Source organism: Sceloporus undulatus, chromosome 5 (assembly GCF_019175285.1).
Source record: "Sceloporus undulatus isolate JIND9_A2432 ecotype Alabama chromosome 5, SceUnd_v1.1, whole genome shotgun sequence".
In the NCBI taxonomy this organism is placed as follows: Eukaryota; Metazoa; Chordata; class Lepidosauria; order Squamata; family Phrynosomatidae; genus Sceloporus; species Sceloporus undulatus.
In genome coordinates this window covers 35,161,621-35,182,486 of record NC_056526.1, presented here as the reverse complement: position 1 = coordinate 35,182,486, position 20,866 = coordinate 35,161,621, and the positions used below count along the sequence as shown (strand labels likewise).

Here is a 20,866-nt window from a genome sequence, read left to right as displayed (position 1 = left end):
ATCATTTATAAAAATATATATAAATGAGGTTTTCTCAGGATAGAATTGAGATTGTATTAAGTTTTTAGTATGGTTAGCTACAGACAATCTGGTTGATAACTTGAGAATCGATGTCAACAAGTAATTATGTGGGAGACAGTTGAGACTCTGTGGCTGCTTAATTCTTGGAACTTAGTCCTCACTTACCTTTCTTTTTAATCATTGCTTCCAACATTTTATCCTCCTCTTCCTCCCTGACAAAACAAGAGAAAGCTACAGTGAGATTCACCTTAGGGAGAACAGCCATGGCTTAAAACAGTTATGCAGGCAAGAAGCATTACTCTTCTCTGAGTACCATCTGGCTCCAATTCTTGCTTAGGAACCTGGCCACATATTCTCCCAAACCACAACGCAAACTATCCAAACTTGCTCAAACTATCAGCATTGGTTCCCACAGGCAAAGCTCCATGTTTTGCCTGAATATGGTTTCATGATAAGAACTGCATTGTACATTTGTGTTTTGAAGGTTTAGAGCCAGCATGGTCATCCCAACCCCTATTATTTAGTAGCAGCCTATTTAGCAGCAGCCTATTTCCCTGGCCTTTCCTTCAAGCTACCTTTGCCGGTCTTCATCCAAACAGTTGACAATTGCATTCCGTTGTTCAATAATGGTCACAAGCTCTTGCATCAGCACCTTCTCCCTCACCCGGTCATCATCCGTCCAGTCTTTCTCTGTCCAACAGTAAGAGAATAACACAGTGACAAAAAGAACTTCATTCAGTACAATGGCCAAACTCCGACTCAGTGAAATTTTATCTGAGGTGGATCCATATGACACCCATCTCACTCTAAAAAATGTTCTTCCTTTGGCTTCCGGTGGTACAGCTGGTGCGATAGCCACCAAACACGACTGCTCCTGATGGTGGCTGTTTGCTGCAGGGATAAGATCTGCCTGGGGTCATTACAGGTAGATAAGTCTGTCAGCCTCCAATAAAGGGGACCCACGATTGTGACCCAATCAAGCCATCAAAGTGTGGGATGAAGATGATCAGCGGACATTGCAAGTGTGAGATCGAGTCCAGGGGTGAGCCACATCTGATGGGCTTAAGCGCTGCCACCACTTTTTTACTTTGAAAAGAAGGAAGCATCAAAGCTAAAGAAAGCTATTGAAATAAAAAAGATACCTTCTACAAGTAAACTCTACTACTAAGCAGCTCCTTAACAGCTGAAAACATACTTGATCATCTGGTCAGAATAAAGAGGAGAACATTTTCCATATAAAAAAGGTCTTCTTTTAATACACAAATTGCTCGGAATAATTTGCTTTGTCTTTCTATTCTCATTTGTCAGATATAAAAGATGGCCTAATAAAGATATAAAAGACAGCCTCTCAGCAAGTGGCAAAACACATAGGACAAGAATATGCTATCTCCCCCATTCATGGCATTGTCTTTCTGTGGTGGTGGGACTGCATACTCCTGTGGGGCAAGAGGCTAAGCTGACAGCAGCAGTGCTACTAGTAGGGTCTGTTAGACCCATGTTAGACAGGCTTTTGCTGAGGAGACAGACTAAATGTACCAAACAGCTTCTGAGCAGCAGAAAAAGTGAGGAGTGACACTGGCAAATGGTCTCTCAGAGACAATGGCAGTGGTATCATAGCAAATGTTTGTTACTACTGTGAAGAAGAAGGGACAGTAAACCTCTTTTGAATGTTTTTTACCATGAAAACCCTATGATGAAACAATCCAAAATGAAGCAAGACATGGTGCTAGAAGATGAAACTCCTAGGTTGGAAGGCACTCAAGCTACGGCAATACAGAAGAGGACAACTGCAAGTAGTAGCAATAACCACAGGACTACTGTATTAATTTCCAGTGCAAGCAAAGTGATACTCCAAATTCTACAACAAAGACTTTTACCATATATGGAGTAAGAAATGACAAATGTCAAAGCTGGGTTCAGTAAAGGAAGCGCTAGGGATCATATAGGGAACACTGGATAACAGAGCGCATTAAAGAATTTCAAAAGAAAATCAGCCAGTGCTTTATAAATTATAGCAAAGCTTTTGATTGTGTAATAATCAAAAATTATAAATCACTCTGAAAGAAATGGATGAGGCACAGCATTTGATTATCCTGTACACAGGACAAGAGGCCACCATCAGGACAGAATATGGAGAAATGGAATGCTTTCCAATTGACAAGAGGGTCAGGGAAGGCTGCATTTATCTCCATATCTGTTTAACTTGTAAGCTGAATGTATCATATGTAAAGTAAGATTTGATTTAGAGGAAGGAGGTAAGAAAATTGCAGGAAGGAACATCAACAATTTAAGATATGCAGATAACACCATACTACTAGCAAAAAATGGCAATGACTTGGAATGATTACAGAAGAAAGTCAAGGAAGCAAGTGCAAAGGTGGGTTTACAGCTGAACATTAAGAAAACAAAAATAATGATCACAGGTAATTTAAATAACTTTAAAGTAGATGATGAAGCGATGGAAATAGTACAAGATTTTCCATACTTTGGCTCAGCTATTAAACAGAATGGAGACTGCAGTCAAGAAATCATAAGACTAGGACTTGGAAGGGCAGCTATGAAGGAACTAGAAAAGATTCTGAAGTGTAAAGCTGTATTATTGAATACGAAAGTTAGGATTGTCCATATCAAGATATTTCCTATTTCTATGTAGGGCTGTGAAAGCTATACAAGGAAGAAAGCTGGTAGGAAGAAAATCAACGCATTTGAAATGTGGTGCTGGAGAAGAGTTCTGCAGATACTATGGACTGCTAAAAAGACAAATAAATGAGGTCTAGAACAAATCAAATCTGAACAGTCCTTATAAGCCAAGATGATTTAAATGAGGCTGTTGTACATTGGCCATATCATGAGAAGATATGACTCACTAGAAAAAACAATAATGCCCAGTGAAGTAGAAGACAATAGGAAAAAAGGAAGACCACATTACAGATGGACAAACCCAATCAAGGAAGCCACCTCACTGAATCTACAAGACCTGAGCAGGGCTACTGATGATAGGCTGACTTGAAGATCTATCACTGATAGTGTTACCATAAGTTGAAATCAACGACAGCAATTAACAGCAACGTTATCTCCAATTAAAAGGATCTCAAGCAGCATGGCCACAACTTGGAAAAGGTACTGACGATGATAGTTAGGGGATTCTGGGAGCTGTAGTCCACCCCTACCTCCACCCTCTGGAAAAATAAACTTTTTCCAAACTCTGAGGAATGGTAAGGCCCATCAAAGTAGACTGTAAAAAAGAGTACTAGACTGGGCAGACTAACCGCCTGACTCAGTATGAAGCTGATTCCTATGTTCCAGTTTCCCTGACTTCCTTGTCTGGGATTGATCATTATATTCAAAATTCTCTCCTGACAAAAGATCCATTGTGGCTCAACACAACATAGTTTTGCACACTGATTGATTTAAGTTCTCTACTTTTCTATGCATCATTCACATTTTCAGCCTATTCTGGGAGCATCCCTCTTGTTGGACTCTTACTAACTAGGTCAGGAAATGCCTTATACAGTAATGCGTGGATAGGCTGGTAACAGAAATACTGTAGAAAAAGTCTATTTATTGAACAGTGCTCTCTGCTGGCAGTTAGGATGCATTGGAAAAAACAATAATAGCCACAAAAAGCAATCTCAATATAATTTATCTCTCCACAACTCAGGAGCCTCCTGTACTGGATTATGATTGTCTGTATCCCCAGGCAGTCATTAAAGTTATTTGAATACTTTCCAAGTTTTGTAACACACACACGGCCAAACAAGAGCACAACAAAAGAAATTTACCAGGTTTATTGAGAAGGCACCGCAGCTCATACTCCACATCAGCCTGACGCTGCTCCAAGTTCTGTTGCTTAAAGCTAAAAGGAAGGAAGCTGAGCATTATTCACTTTCAAGTAACTGTCTGTGTCTGAATCCTTTAACAAGACTTTTAAGATAATTTGTGCTGGATCAGACCATACAGTACATCTATCCAGCCCAGCATTCTATTTGCTTCCATAGCGATCCCCCAGAGGACATTTTCTGCAGCCGCTCCCAACTTATGGAATGGCCTGCCGGACGAGATCCGTCAAATTACCAATCTAGAGAGCTTCAAAAAAGCCATTAAGATGGATCTCTTCCGGCAGGCCTTCCCAGAATAAATACTCGGCCATGAATAAGACTTCCCATCTATCTAGTGAACTCTTTCCATGATGATTTTATTTGGATTAGTTGGTTTTTAATATGTACCGTAGTTTTTAATCTTACACTGTTTAATCTTGTTTTAAGGGGGGGCATGCATATATATATATATATATATGGATGTATTTTAACTTGTTGTACGCCGCTTTGATTGCCTGGCAAAAAGCAGGATAGAAATAATTTATTATTATTATTTATTTATTTATAGCAGCTAAACAGATGCTTCTGGGAAGCTCATAAACAGATTATAGAATCATAGAATTGTAGAGTTGGAAGAGACCACAAGAGCCATTCAATCCAACCCCCTGCTATGCAGAAACTCTTAAAGCATCCCCGATGGCCATCCAGCCTCTGCTTAAAGACCTCTAAAGGAGACTCCACCACACTCTGAGGAAGTGTGTTCCACCGTCTAACAGCCTTACTGTCAGGAAGTTCCTCCTAATGTTGAGGTGGAATCTCTTTTCCTGTAGCTTGCATCCATTGTACCGGGTCCTGTTTTCTGGAGCAGCAGAAAACAAGCTTGCTCCCTCCTCAATATGACATCCCTTCAAATATTTAAAGAGGGCTATCATATCATCTCTTAACCCTCTCTTCTCTAGGCTAAACATCCCCAGCTCCCTAAGTCGTTCCTCATAGGACATGGTTTCCAGACCCTTCACCATTATGGTTATGAATGCATCATTCTCCTGCTCCTGTGCCCAATTATTATTATCCACTTTAAGGGCTGAGAAGGTCTCTTAAGGTGGTTACAATCCTCTCAATCTAGTTATAAACCAGGAATGCAGTGGCAGGGAAATACTTAGTACGATAATATTCCTTTTGAAGAATCGGTTTGAATCCTGGATGCCTTCGAAATCCAGCAGCACACTGAATTTTGTTTCAGTCCTTTCCAGTAAAAGAGGATATCATGACTGAATGAGATTACTATGTGTCACAGGGGAACCACAGCCATTTCCAGCTGGGAACTCTGAAGAAGATTATGGCTACAGGGCTTCACAGATCTATTGTATGCCATCCAAATTTTGGGAGACGATTTAAAAGAAGGGAAAACACCTTTCCTTTGAGAAATGGAAACCTTCCTCACTTTTCCCAGTTCAGTGGTTCATGGCTAGGATTTCTACTACTTAAGATATGGTGATTTCAGCAGTAACAAAAATGTGCCTTTTGCCACACTCCTGTATGGAAATGGTATTTCCATTCCATATGAAGAGAGCCACTTTTACAGCTGCCCACACACATGCTCCCCTACTGCCATTGTGGAATTCCCTGCTGCTGTAGACTTGCCAAAATTCAATCTGAGCAATTTTCAGGCCATAAAGTCCACTTTAAGCAGTATTGCATCTAAGCCCTTCTTGTGGGCTTCCCAGATAGGCCTTCAGTTGGACCCAGCACAGCTCTTCCTATGTTTTTGCTCATTCAGACTGGTCTTCAGGAATCAGGGTTAGGCCTACACAGAGAGGGTACATTTCATTGATTTTTCTCCTTGATTCCAATGAACAGTGGCCAACTACCAACAAAGAAAGGGTACTGGAATCATAGACTAAGTTAAATACAACTGTTCAACCCAACTCCCAGATGATACCAGTGGGAGTTACTGCCTTAGATAGCACCACAAAAAGATAAATATAAGGGCAGAAAATGCTGCTTTAATAGCCCTGGTTCCCATATAGACACCAGGTAATGTTTAGCCCTGTATGGACACCTTTTGTATGTCTGTTGGGGCTATAACATGGGACATAATTATTCTAATATTCTATCAAATGCACAGAGGTACATCTCACTTCTTCAGTTTCACTGGACAGTTTGCCTTTGTTCCCTGTCCTAAGATTTCCACTTACCAGAGACTACCCCACTAACAGTACAGTCCACAGCATATTGAATCCATGTAAGTCTTGCAGTAGTCTAGATCAACTCCCCAGTAAATGTCTTTGGAACAGCAGCCAAACTCAGCTTGTTGTATTATTCATTTATTATATTTGTATGCTTCCTGTCTCCCAGAAAGGGCCCAAGGTGGCTCACAGATAAAAACATTAAAAAAAATACAGTTGTCCCTCCGTATCTGTGGACTTGCCATTTGCGGTTTCGATTACTTGCAATTGACAAGCCCGCAGCTCCCTCCCTCCCTTCCCTCCCTCACCTTATGGCTGGCATGACCTTCTTCCGGCTTTACCTCAGCTAGCGTGGCCTTGCTTCAATTAGCACAGCCTTCATCCAGCTGTTGCAGCCATTTTCCGAGCCATTGCAGCCTTGCTCTGGCCAAGGAAAGCTTGTGCCTGCCAGAGGAAGGCCGTCCCGGCCAAGGCAATACCTTCTTTCAACTGACACGGCCTTGACTCAGCCATGTGGCCTTTCCTTGGCCAGTGCAATCTTGTGGCAGCCAGCAGCACCATTTTCCCAGCCACATGGCCTTTCCTTGGCCAGCGCCGCCATTGGGGACAATGGGACTTGAATATTTCCGGGGGGGGGGGGGGGGGGGGTGGTCCAGAAAGGATCCCCCAAAATCCAGAGCAACGACTGTACAGTAAAATTTAAAACTGTCAAGATAATCTAAAACAGTACAAAATTACAGTACATTAAAATATACAAAAGTTGAAAGGCATAGCTAAAACACACATAGTCTGTAAAAATCACTCTGGCATGATTATATATTGAATATGTCTTAGCTTGCCAATGAAAGGAAGGCAGGGAGGAGGCCAGCCTAACTTCCCTTGGAAGGGCATTCCAGAGGTTGGGAGGCTCTCTCTCACATCCTCACCAAGTGAGTCTGCAATGGTGGTGGGACCAAGAGAAAGCCTTCTCTCAAGGATCTTAGGTTCTGGCAGATTCATCAAATAGTTTGGAGCTAAGCCATACTCACATGTAGATGAGCTCAGACTCCCGTCGTACCAGCATGTGCTTCTCATGAATGAGTTTAAACCAGTCTACCAGCAAACCATCTTCTGGTACATCTGCCAGTCAAATGGAGAGCAGAGGCTCAGAAACAATAAGTAAAGGAGTCACTTTCCTTCACCTGCCAAAAGCAGAAGGCAGATGCAGACAGAGGATCTCTGACTCATGCTCAATGCTTCCTTCAAGCACCCAAGACCCAGAGATGCTATTTTTTAAGCAGAGGTCCAACAAGAAGAGTGTTTCTTCAATTAACAATGTCTCTATATGGATTCCATCCCACCTGCTGCAAAATGCCGGCTGGGGGATTTTTTGTAAAAAAAACCCTGTCTCCTCCTTTTCAAGCTGCCAACATTCAACCTTCCTCTTTGCCTTTGTTTTTAATGGAGATACATTACCTCAGCAAGCAGCATGTTAGCTTGAGATCCTCACTCTCCAGCTCACCCAGGGGCTGAAATTGTCAGTTAAAACTGATATCCTGTTTTATCCTCCTTCAACCAGCCCCTCATCATGTTCCAGTTCACTCTCCTCCTCACTAAAAACAGGCATCATAATAAGTCCTTTACCCTGAATATCAATCAAATAAATTTCACAATGGCCTCATTCAGAAAATTCTGACTTACTGTGAATGAAAGTACAAGCCTAAGCCTGTGGTTTGTTTATTATGATGTGCAAATCTGGTATTTCAGCTTCTCTTCCTCACAACAAGCCAGAGGTATAAGCACAAAACACTCCCAAGTTTATGACTCTGGCTTGTCTGGAGAGAATCAAGCCAAAGTTCCTGACAATAAACTGATGACAGAAGACCCAAGTTTCTTGAGCTACTCCCACTTGCAGAAGGAGCTAAGAGGGAGCAATTGAAGAGCAAATCCTTCCTTCTTTACTTTTACCCTTCTCTTACATGCCAAGAAGCCAGGCTGTCCTATCTTGCATACCCCCTTCCTTCACAGCAGCCTTACATCTATTGCTCCTGAGATTCTCCACCTACTCTCCTTTCAATACCTTGCCCTCAAACTGTTTTCTGCTTCTCTCACCAAATACTGGTCCTCAGCCTCCATGTTTCCATACAATAATGTGCATTGAAATAAACACTGATAGTGTTATTATCTATAATTATAATTTAAAAATAATTATTTTTCTTAAATCATTGAAAATATTGAAACTTTTAAAAAGCTGCACATACACAAGATACAATATGGAAATATGTTGCCAGACAACAGCTACTCAAGACCAGGTTAACGATCCCACAGTGGTAAGTCAGAAGGAAAAGCTGGCATACTTGGCAATTTAATCAACCCTGTCTTGTATCTCAGGACTCTTCCTGACTTTTCCCCCTTTCCCCTCAAGAGTGGCATCACTCATCCTACCATTCTCCATGCTGCGGAGTTTTCTTTCGAGTTCAACTCCTTGGTGCTCCAACTCATCCAGCTGTTGCTCAATACTGTCCATCTCACCATAGATATCCTCCACTGGGACATACTGGTCTGACTGAACCTACAAGAAAGAGGAACACAGAGCCATGCTTTCTTTTCTTTCCTTTAAAAAAAACAAAACAAGCCAGTCATATTTTTGTGGACTCCAGAGTGGGGAGGGGGGAGAGGGAGATAACATTACAGAAAATATGTGAACAAAGGCCAGGAATAGGATGAAATGTCACAATTTGGACTCCCTGCCTCCTGCAAGCACCTCCTGAGCCTTTGAGAACATGCTTACACAATCATGAGGGATAACAACTTTTCTTTTAAAATGAAAAGTTGTTATTTTTAAGCATACAAATTCATGATTGGGAGATTGGAATCCTAAAATTTACACAGCTTTGAGTATGGCATGAAGTAAGAGGCTGTACAGACCAACAGTAAGCACCGTCATCGGGGCAGCATGGGGGGGGGACATTTGGACGCACACCCCAATGCCGCCCCAATGCTGGCGTCACACCACTCACTTGAACATTCAAAGAACAATGTTGCGGCACTCCTTTGGCACGGCACTCACACACTACATACCAAAAGGAGTGCTGCCGCCACAGCAAGGATGTCCTTTTTCCGGGCCAAAAAGAAGCGGCATTTTTCTGCTTCTTTTTGGCCCAGAAAAACACTGGATTGGGGCAGCATTAAACAACCCCTTACCCACCATCTGTTTTGCGCCTAAATTAATCAGGAAATAGCTACATGAAGAGAATTTGGGTGGAGATGATCTTAAAGTAAGGTTCCAGGACCACAGTTCATATCCCTGACCAGCACTTTTTACTTTGGTGCAAATTTTTGAAAGAAGCTACTATCCCCACCTCTAAATATCAATTGCTCCTTCATGGCACCACTTAGGCCTCTACTTTCCTCATTCCACTACTGTTGGGGGTGGGGACACCCTGGGAATTAAAGCATCAGAGCAAGCAGTGCAGTCTTTCTACTTTCTTGCCATTTACCTTCCGTTTGATTAATGGAAAGCCATGTCCTGGAGCAGGAGGCCTTGCAGGCTTGGGTCCCTTTGGGTTTTTCTTAATGGATGGGGAGGCAACAGGTGATGGCTTCCGGTTGAAGGGATTCTCTTTACAGGATGACTGTGGATAAACACACAAGACAGAACATCAAAAGGCCCGCCTTAAGCATTAAGTGTGTTATCACTCTGCCTGAATGCCCAGGGTGTGGGTGAGGGCCACAGGTCAGTATCAAGTGTGTGCTTTATGTGCAGAAAGTAACTGGATCAATCTGCAGCATCTCAACAAGTCAGAAAAGCAACACATTTGAAAACAGGAGGGCTGTTGCCAGTCAGTGTTGACAATATTGGGCAAGATTAGGGATGGGCAACTGCAGAGGGTACAGGAGATAATTTTTACCTTTGCATACACCCCAGGACACACACACATACACTCAAAAGTGGCTGATGAGAAGCCAGAAATAAGCCTGAAAATAACTTGCACTTTTGGTGGATTTTCTTAGATTGGAAGGTGGTGTGTGTGCAACATGAAGAGGCACCACTTTGTCCTTACCTCAGGTAGCAAAGAGTCTTTGACCAGGCTTGGCTCAAGGATCTGAAATCCTGTACCACATTGCATAGCAATTGTTCCTGTTGGGAGTGTATTATTCCCAATTACCCCCAAAAGCACTTGTGCACTTTGATTTTGTAGGTAGTGTATAATCACTAATGTAATCAGTGAGTATAGCTAAAGGGAAATGGAGAACAGGCCAAACATTTTATCATGAATCCTGAACAACTGAGGCAGTAAAGCCCTAACTGGTTAAAGCTTCGTGTCAAGATACTTGAATATACACATTTGTTGGTACACATGTTGCCGGGGCTGATTTAAGCCAAAGTCAAGAGGACCAAGAAGTACTTGACAGACCTGTTGTAAGGAGTTGGGCCTCTGCCACCAGATAGATGGGTTTTATAATATCACATACCCTTAGGAAGGGGCTGCAAGAGCTATTTAGTCCAATCCCTGACATGTAGGAATATACAGTATAACTACGCTACAATGTTTCTGAAAGAGTCCACCCAATCTCTGTTTAAAGTCTTCCAAAGAAGTACAGTTCACTCTGCAGTCCGGAGCAGTTATTCAACTGTCAAAACAGTTCTTACAGTAAAGTAGTTCTTCCTAATCTTTAGGTGGAATCCCTTGTAATTGAATCCATTTTTATTTTAGTTATTAACTTTATGGCCAAGCATAAACAAATTAACAGATTTGTTAAACAGATATGTTAAACCAAATTAATTTGTATTACTGACACTGTTTGATACTTTTTGCATCAGCATGGCAGTTTGAGCCTGGGAAAAGATACAAAGGTTGGAAATGGACTGGGTGAGTGAATTTTCCTCTATTACTAACTTATTATCAAATTTTTATTTTTAACTTGCTTGCATAGTTCTCATAGCCATTGTGGGGGATAAGAGTCACACTTGTGCACTTTGATTTTGTTTGTTTCTCCTCTATACAGTGTGCCCTTCTTTTACGTGAGGGATCTGTTCCAGACCCCCCCCCCACGTAAAAGAAATTGCGTGTATGCTTGAACCCCAATACAAATAATGGAATTTGTGCTTGCAGCAGCGCAGTGTATGACAAGGGCATATTGTATAACCCTTGGGAGTCCATCTTCTGTCAGTCTTGCCTTTTGTGGAGTGCACCCCAGTCTAAGGGCTTCGGCTATGGAGAATTTGCTCGCCAGTTGGGGAATAGTCTGGATAGAATTAGTTGTTTAGAGGCCCAATTCTACCATTGGCTATGAGAGGATTCTGGACACCATTAGTGAAAGGGATTGAATTTTTCCCTTCTGTGTACCATCTGCTTCAACATTTACCATTAATAAAGTTTATGCTAAAGCAGTAATATATGCCAATGTTCTGCATCAAACTCTTGGGGAGGCTTAAAACTACACCCAGTTTCAACACGGAAGACCAGTGCAGGATTGAGAAGTAATCACTTGAAAGATGCATAGCAGGAGTGAAAAACTCTTGGCATTCCAGAAGGTTTGGGCTTCAACTCCCACAGTCCCTTATTACCCGAACTTCTGGGAACTGGTCACCAAAGCAGCTGGAAGACCTAGGATTTCCCACCCTGATCTACAGACATGGCCAGGGTCACCGAATTCCATTTAGGTTTTTGAAGCACTTCAACTTACCTTTGGCTGTGCTTTGGGTGAAGTAGAGCTCCTGGCACCCCCACTGTTCAGATCCGACATCAAGAGGATAGGTGTGGGGGTGGCACCAACCAGAGGCTTGGGTGAGACTTGCCCAGAGCTGATTTTCAAGTTCCCAGCTGAGCAGCTTTTGGTGGACTGTAAATTTCCCCCAGGTAGCTCATGCCCAGAATCAGCCAACTCACTGGATGATGATGAGGAAACAGCAGAATAACTGGGCAGAGCTGCAGGACCCTCGCTAGAGATGCTGGCAAGTGGAGGATCCAAGCAGGGATCACTGGAAACAGCTGGAGCGTGAACCATGGGCTCAGATGAGCTCTTGGGCACAGAGGTCTCCTCCAAGTTTTCAGAGGCCTTGGCTGAACACTCAGATGTGATGCTCTCTAGGCTGAGGGCAGGCGATGGGGTGGAAGAAGATGGCTCTGATCTGGAGAGTCGGGAGATGGAATGGTGAGCTGCAAAACAAGTGAAATACTTGAGAGGATGGGATGACACACACTCATCTGCAGAACCACTTGAAAACTGCTCTGTGCCATCTAAATCACAGCATGCTTTAAGCAGGGTGCATATGCAAGAAAAAGGAATGTTGACAGAGAAAATTACTACAAATTACTGAGAGAAATCATTACCAGTAAATATCTCTCAGCTCCTTGATCCTTCAAATGTAGGCCAAGATGACCCAGTTTAATTGCACTCTTCTGCTTCTAAAGGCATCAAAAGTACAGGGTTACCAGGGAACAATGTTATATGAAGGAGATGGATTAACTTGTATGTTGGATAGATATCATGGAGGGGTAATTTGTTTCCCATTTGAAGACAGAATACAGACTCACCAAGTGGGGATGCATTGGGAGCCCTTGGTGCTGGACGCTTCTTTGTCTTGGGACTGCTGGTAGGGGTGATGCCATACCAGGGGTGAAGAACCTTCGTGGTGGCTTCAGTGTCAGTCTGCTCTGGCTTTGGAGCATTCTGTGGTGTGACAGATTCCTTCTCCTCTTCCTCCTCCTCCTCCTCAAAGGGGTTATAGGGCTTTGGCTCCCTTATAGTGGGCTGGCTTTCTCTCCCTTGTGTTTTTTCTTCCTCTTCAACACCTTCATCCTCTTCTGAAGCCCTAGGTGGACTCTCCTTGCTACCACCTGGTGGGGGAGGAGCAGGCTTCTTCTTGGGCTCCCCTTGGACCAATGCAATCCATGGAGGGTCTTTTGGCTTTGGTGACTCACCAGTTCTAGTTGGAAGGTGGAGAAATAGACATTGTATAAAGATAGATGTAGGGAGGAAAAATGGAGCTGTCTTTTTGAGTAATGAGGTGATCCAATGTTCACTGCTCAATGAATATCAGATGTTCCCTTATGTCCAGGTCACGTGTACTTTGTGATTCTGCTACATAAGCATCAGAAATGGATACTGAGCACAGAAGCCATCCTGCACAAAATACATCCTGCAAGCTTTCAAAGCTTCACTGGCTTCTTCATCAGACAAAGATATTAAAAATCATACAGTAGAAGAAAAGTGATGATGTTAGAGTCACAGGTCAACATTTTGTCTCAGATGTGCATATTGGTTGGCCAATAAAAGTATCACTTTTATTGTTCTATTTTGTCTCATGGCCAACATGGCTATCCCGAATATGTTTCCTGAGGTAATCTCTATTACATTTACACTCAGACACACACACACATGCACACTTATTGCTAATATTTTCACATGTGTTCCACAAGGTGGGGAAGTACTGTGGTCGGAGATTTATTAGACTTTACATTTCAGTATTGGTTTCTCTATCTCAATGTGATTTTCAAGCAAAAGAACATACCGGTCTGAGGATGCTGGCCTGCCTCTGGGCTTCGGAACTGGAGGGCAGGGGTCAGATGGCCTACCTAACCAGAAATTGAAGAAAACAACAGGTGTGTAACATCTTCTAGAAAATAGTTCCAAATTCATTATAATGCTGAAAATTTATTTTACAAAGAAAATGGCTAGTCCTTATAAAACCTGACCATATATTTGCACAATGTCTTCTGAAAGTAGTGTGTTAAATTATGAGGGAGGATGTCTACTGCTGGGAGCAGAACCAACACAGCTCCTTATTTTTATACTCTGATTACAATTCTCTGGTCCAAGCCCAAGATACACTCATCCTTTATTTCCATGCCTTTTCTGCCACCCATCCATTCAAGAAGCCATTCCTTCTGTTTAACAACTCACGTAGTAGACATGGGCAACCAAAAATCTCATATGTTAGAGATGATGACTGTGACCATGGTGACTGTGGGACTCCAGCAGTTTTAGTTTTTTTTAAAAAAAATAACCTTTTCTAAACTCTGTATGCCAGCTGTGAAGGAAGGACCAGCATGAAAACACAGTAGGCTGTCAAACAGGGAAAAGACAGCTTAGTCCCTCCTCCAGTCTACTTGGAAGAAGGCCATTTTAATTCCCCTGTTAAGACCCTAACAGTTTGTAAGACTAGTAACTTCAGTGGATTGATTTATAAGGCTGCATTCCCTGTTGGTACAGAACTGAGATTATCTTGACACAGAATTGTAAAATGGGAGTAGACATATAATCCTGACAATGGAACACTTTGAGAGTTGCCTGTGAATACAGTGGGGGCAAAGTGAACTCTGCCTCAGCCAAATAAAGAGATGCAAACCTAGCCCTGTAATTGCTTCACAAGAAAGTTTCTCAACAGCTTTCCACAAGAAGCTGGCCCCAACTGCAGGAGACAATGACAGCCAAATCAAGAGAGAAAATTTTCATATGATTGATATTTACTGTGGGAAAGGAAGATAAAACACATTCTGAGTGCAAATAATGAAAAAAGGAGAGACTCCAAGATTCTGCCTCTTTCCCTATACCACTGAAGCAGAGGTTTTGAAATTCACCTTTTAAAAGTATTTTGTTTCTGTTATTCATCATAATGTTTGACATGTAACCCATTGCTCTTGTATGATGTAATGTTTAAAAAGTAACTCGTTAAGTTTCTCATTCTGCTGCTGGTTACTTTTCCAACAATTTCAATTACTGTACTTTCTTGAGAGAGAGAAAAAACCCTTTAAGACAAGGCAATGGCAGAAACATGTAAATTCCTGACAAAATATGTCTAAAAATGCCCTTTTAAAAGTAACTTTTGAAAGTAGTAGAAATGGGTAGTAGCTGCCAATAACAATTGCATTACTTCCCTGCAATACATTTAAATCAGAGCTTGGAAACCTTGCCCCTCCATGTGTTGATGAACTACTGTCCCCATCATCCCTTACCCCTGGCCAGAATCCCAACAAAATTAAAATAGCCACAAATCCCTCAAACTTGATATAAATTATTCTCTTCTAAACAGACACTGAAACCCACAGTTCTTTGTTATTGACTTGCTGCAGTCACTGTGATATTCAATACCCAAATTTACATGATGACCTCTATATGCCATGTTTTTCTGTTCAGACTGTGCTCTGGGAAGGGCAGTATTTGCTTTTCTTAGTGTTTCCTTTTTTCTGCAATGCATCTACAGTGCAAATAGCAGAGAGGCCAGAGTTTCCCAACAGAACAAATACTTTATATGCAGAAGATGCTCCCAGATCTCTCAAGCATCACCAGTTAAATCAAGGATGGAGGTCCTCTATCAGTTCAGAAGCCATTTTCAATTTCAGAGAAGTTCTTAGAAGCTGCTTTTCAGTGGCAAAAGGGTGTGACCAAAAACTCTACCATATTTTACCTTAAATTTAGTATTGCCAGGAACAAAGCCCCCAAGAGAAGAATTTTAACCTTTCAGAATGGGGAATGTACAAAGGCTGGGAAGCTACCAAGACAATGATGCCATAAAGATGAGACATGGCAATCTGGGGAAGCCTTAAGGAACAGATTCATGTCCAGGACCTTAAGCCCCCCCATCCCTGAATTAAAGAATGGGCAAGATCAGTAGCAAGAGGGAAAGGGACTTTTTCTGTGGTGCCATGTGACACTCTCCCTAGAGGCTCTTTTCAATACTAGGTTTTTAATTTTGTATTTGGAACTGCTCTAGTATTTTAAGATCAGGATTTCCCCCTCCATTTCTTGGATTCCCAAGTGTTGATGAGTGACATATTCCTCAATCTCTGACCACTAGCTATTTTGACTGGGATGATGGGGAAATGTAGTTTTAGATCTGTTTTTTTTTTCCTGGCTGGTTTTATTTTGTGTTATAGGTAAGCTTTTATTGCTACTGTATATACATCTACAAGGCTAAAAATTTATTCCCAAAATTTAACCCCAAAATCCCAGGTTGACTTATTTACAGGTCAGAATGGTAATGTGAATGGAATGGAATGGCAGCTCTTTCAGATTTCCCCATGCAGTGGAAAGATAGTTTCTTTTTCTCTTGCGCCAAGCAGAAAGAGTCCTGAGTGATTAATTGCTTTTAAACAAACAGAGAACCTCTCCAGCCCATTTACTATGCTGTCTGGCTGAAGGCTGAAACCAATGTTGAAAGAAACAGCTTCAATGAGAGTCCCTCTTGCTGCATGCACGCATACACACACTGAAGGAGCCTCCAAGTTTTTCCCTCAACTCATCCATGGGTCATGGCAAAGTTTTGGCCCCAAAACCTGACCTCGACTTATACATGAGGTCGACTTATAGTTGAGTATAGTAATGTTGGTTTTATCTTATGTTTATTGTTCTTTTACTGTTACCTTTTATTTTATGTTTATTTTATGTTTTTGATCTATGTCTACACTACAAAGAGAATTTCAGTCAGTTTCTAATTGAAAGAAACAAGGAACAGGGCTGTGAATGACATCCAGCTTGGAAAAGTTACTTTTTTGGACTAAAGGTAAAGGTAAAGGTAGTCCCTTGACATGAATGTCTAGTCGTAGCCAACTGTAGGGGGCAGTGCTCATCTCCATTACTAAGCCAAAGAGCCAGCACTGTCCGAGGACTGCTCTGGTGGCCAATCCTATTGCCAATCACAGTAGACAATACAGGGCTCGGTGGACAATTGGTTTATCCTAGCACATAGGTATGCTTTTCAGGAGAGAAAGATTTCCCAGAGGGCTGCACAGTAATATGCCTTTAGATGCCCAAGATGTCTGTTTGTGCCTACAATTCACACACACCTCATTTTACTTTAGTATCATGAATTGGCTTAAACAAGATCCATTTTCTGATCTCCTGACCGTACTCACGTTTGCTTACCATTGACCAGCTCAGATCCTGGCTCACTGGAGCTCTCAGTCTGGATGTTGGCTCTGGGCCTTGGAACAGGATGGGAATTTGGTGGCGATGGGGCTGTGGTGTCCATGCTCTTCCGGGGGGCAGGAGTAGGCCGAGCCTCCCTGAGCTTAGCTTTATCCTGGATGAACATGGGGGGCTTGGCTGGCACAGGGGGCTTGGAAGGCATTTGGGAGGAAGGCTCAGAGTCAGGAGTAGAGGCGAGCATTTCATTCTTTGGCTGAGCAAGAGGCATCTCAATCTCTGCCTCCGTTCTGTCAAATGATCTTGTCCCTTCGCTTTTCGCTTCTACAGCTGATGGGTGAGTCTCTAATACTCCATTTTCTTCCTCCATCCCAGCAGTCACTACCCCAGTCTCTCTGCTTTCCTTTATATGCTGATGATCTGGACTTGGCCTCCGTTCAGCCCTCCCATTCAGGCCTAGCTTGCCACGATGCTGGGTACATACAAATGTGCCCAATTCAGGTCCAGGCTTATAGGATCCAGGAAGGAGTGTGCTGGAGCATTCCTTACATCTGTCAGAAAGAGAGCATGTTACTAGAAGGTTATAAAGAGTCGTGGCCTAGCAATCACCAAAATACTCAAAAGAACAAAATTCAGTCACTAAACTTCAATTTCTTGGCCTCCTTCTCCCATTTGTAAACTGAAAAAGCAACCCTACATGTATCTCAAAGAGAGATAGAGGGAGGGAAACAGGTGTGGCTCCCCGCCCCTATCCCTTAGACCAGTGGTTCCCAGCCTGTGGGTTGGGACCCCTTTGGGGGTCGAATAACCCTTTCACAGGGGTCGCCTAAGACCATCAGAAAACACCTATTTAATTACAGTTATGAAGTAGCAACGGAAATAATTTCATGGTTGGGGGTCACCACAACATGAGGAACTGTATTAAAGGGTCACAGCATTAGGATGGTTGGGAACCACTGCCTTAGACTGAGGGGTTGAGGGCCCTTGCCACTTGCCAGCTAATTCTGAATTATGCCTGGGGTGCCATTATCAATGTCTGGTCTCCTAAGTGCCAAATTCACAAGGTTAGTTAAACCATACAGGGTATCATTGGGGCTCTCCAGACCGCCTCAAAGGTGTGGTCTGGAGGCGCCCAGTTTTCCTTCAGAAGGACGCCACAAAACTCAAACATCGCGGCATCCCTCCACATCAAAAAGGACCCAAAAAAACCAAGTTCTTCTTGGCACGTGGGGCCACCGTCATCAGTGTGCCACTGGCGCACGGCAATGCATTCAGGATGCAAGCGTGGCGCCCGGAGGTGCGGATGTACCACTGTGCTTGCGTCATGTACATGCACCCCGTATGGATAGTGTCACATAAAGATGGCGTCACATAAAGATGGCCATTAACACTCCACTTGTGCATTTTCAAATACAGTGGACCCTTGTTATCCATTATGGTTTGGTTCCAGGACCCCCCGTGGATACCAAAATCCACGGATGCTCAAATCCCATTATATTGAATGGTGTAGTAAAATGGCAAAATCAAGGTTTGCTTTTTGAAATTTATATATTTTTAAAATATTGTCAAGCCATGGATGGTTGAATCTGTGGACAAAGAATACATGGATGCGGAGGGCCAGCTGTTTGGGAATTTCAGTTTATTTATAGGGAAAATAAGCAGTCTCTTTTGGTATTATTAAGCTATTTATTATAACTATTCATAGACATAAAACATTTCCATTCCCTTTAGAGAAAAACACTGACATAGCAATATCTGGGTGCACAGCTTGAGGACATTTGTTTATACTGCATGTTAATGCATCATTCAACTTAAGTCTACAAAAACTCATGCTGCCAAATTTTTTCTTTCAATTAGTTTCAAAGGTGCTACAAGATCTCTCTACATGCAGGAATAAAAGAGTTATTATATCTTAACAGCATTCATAATTACTTAAGTATATCTATCCTTCCCAGTACCTGTATAAATCAACATTTTTGGCCCATATATCAGGCAGTTATCAGTTCTTAGTTTATCACAGACAACGAGCTTCCATGCTGGAGGAATGCTAAAAAGCATTCACCCTCTTTTAGCCTATCCTTATGCCCACTCAATTTATTTGCTGACCAATCAAAATGAATCGCAACTGATATGTATATTAGTTCTTATCCAACTGAAATTGAGAGTTGAGGTAAAGCAGGTGTCCCTTCTATCCTACCTGGTCTGGCTGATGTACCCTGCATGGTTTGTCTTCTTTCCAAAATCTATTGCTGTTCCCTCTTCTTGAGTACCTGCACTTCTTGAGAATCAGTGCACAGTCATTTTGCTTATCTATATACGTTCCAAAGCATCTCACATTCTTCCCAAACTGACAAGAAACCTGCAGCCAATTTCCCGCTGACACACTCTCTCACACACACAGCTAGCTGCCGGTATTCACTCTTATTAGGTTAAATTTTGTCCTTCAAAATTATATAAACATGCTGAGAAGTTGCCAACAGAATATGTATTCTCTGGCAACAGAGGGAAAGAAGACAGGTAGCAGCATCAGAAAACTGGTCATCTCCCAAGATCCTGCTAGCTTATTCTAAACAAGGCAGAAGGAGAGGTGGCAACTTTCCTATTGTTTTTCTCTGCTATCCTTAGAGAGTTGTCCTGTATTATTGTGTCATAGGAGGGCTATTTTTATGGAAATTTTAACGTTTGATCTGTATGATGTATATGATTTTGTTGTAATCCCGCCTCAATCCGCCTCTTGTTAGTACTAACAAGAAAAAAAGCTAGCCTGAGCAATAATTCTATAAAATAGAGAAGCACATAAAAGACAGTCACTAGCCAGGAAAAGCCATCATAGGCCTTCTTGAGTGTACAGATGATGGACTCTTTTTAAATACAGAAGACTGATGACGCTTCCCTCCACCTCATTATTTTTCCTCTTTAAAAACCAGGGCGTCAGGCCTCACAATAACAAAACAAAATATGAAAGCGTTCTGAGTTCATCATTCAGAAAATGAGATGCTCCAAGTGGCCTTGGCAACATTAAGCATTCTTAGTAAAAGAAGAACAGACTTGTAGGATAAGAGGTGACAGTGTTTGTTTTCAATGGACTTGGATTGGAAGAGCTTACCTGAAGCACTGACGGTGATAGAGTTTTCCATCAGCCAGATAGCGCTGGACCAAGTGAACATGTTGTTGGCAAGCTGCACACGTACTGCTAAGGGTAGTTCGTTGGGACTGTTCTGCCAGACCTTCAGCAACATCATCCTGAAGTAAAAAGAAGTTCTAATGAGGATGCCTCCATTTCTTGGAACAAAGAACTATCCCTCAGCTACAGGTGGAAGACAGTCAACTTCCAGAAGCTGTTGAACTGAAGCTCCTATCATTTCACCATTTGCTCTGCAACTAAGGCTGATAGGACATGCTGTCCAGTGCAATCTGGAAGACTATATATCATCCACTTGTATTATAAGTCTTAACAGACTTCTATTTGGTATAGCTTTCTCCAGCCTTGTGCTCTCCAGACATTTGAATCTACAACTTCCAAAATTCCTAGCCACTGCCTATGCTGCATGGAGCTACTTCAAAACATTGGTGTGCACCACCTTGGAGAAAGATAGTCCACAGAGCTGCAACTCTGACCAAAAGACTTTAGATCTAAACACAATATGCATCTGGGAGTGGAGGGGGGAAGTCAAGTGCCAAATACTTTTATCAGATTGCAGTTGCATTATATTTATATTGCAAATGGCTGCCTCACCCAGTTCACATACGTAGAGTCTTATCCACTTCTACAAGATACTCTGGCTCTCATCTAATCCTGGAATGAATGAAGCAAAACTTGTGCCTCCTAAGTGCATTGGACAATAGCCTCCAAATCAACCATCTACCTATTGTCCAGAACAATGGGAGCTAACAGTTCAAGACATCTGGCTGAGGATGCATTAGTAAATACTGGAATGAATCCTCTCTAGTCAATGGTCCTCTTCTTGAAGTGATTGCCAGGAAGGG

At 42.3% G+C, this 20,866-nt stretch overlaps 1 protein-coding gene across 2 annotated transcripts in view; it reads right to left on the bottom strand.

Moving 5' to 3' along the window:
* MICALL1 (MICAL like 1) overlaps positions 1 to 20,866 on the bottom strand; it is a 44,724-nt gene that overhangs the window by 3,493 nt on the left and 20,365 nt on the right. For both annotated transcript variants that reach the window (XM_042468654.1, XM_042468655.1), the window contains exons 5-15: positions 19,986 to 20,122; positions 16,880 to 17,430; positions 13,527 to 13,590; positions 12,550 to 12,941; positions 11,699 to 12,171; positions 9,508 to 9,642; positions 8,453 to 8,579; positions 7,057 to 7,147; positions 3,804 to 3,877; positions 597 to 711; positions 187 to 233 (exon numbers count right to left, since the gene is read on the bottom strand). In XM_042468654.1, coding sequence (XP_042324588.1) covers positions 187 to 233; positions 597 to 711; positions 3,804 to 3,877; positions 7,057 to 7,147; positions 8,453 to 8,579; positions 9,508 to 9,642; positions 11,699 to 12,171; positions 12,550 to 12,941; positions 13,527 to 13,590; positions 16,880 to 17,430; positions 19,986 to 20,122 — 2,206 coding nt within the window. The remainder of the gene's footprint in view (positions 1 to 186; positions 234 to 596; positions 712 to 3,803; positions 3,878 to 7,056; positions 7,148 to 8,452; positions 8,580 to 9,507; positions 9,643 to 11,698; positions 12,172 to 12,549; positions 12,942 to 13,526; positions 13,591 to 16,879; positions 17,431 to 19,985; positions 20,123 to 20,866) is intronic.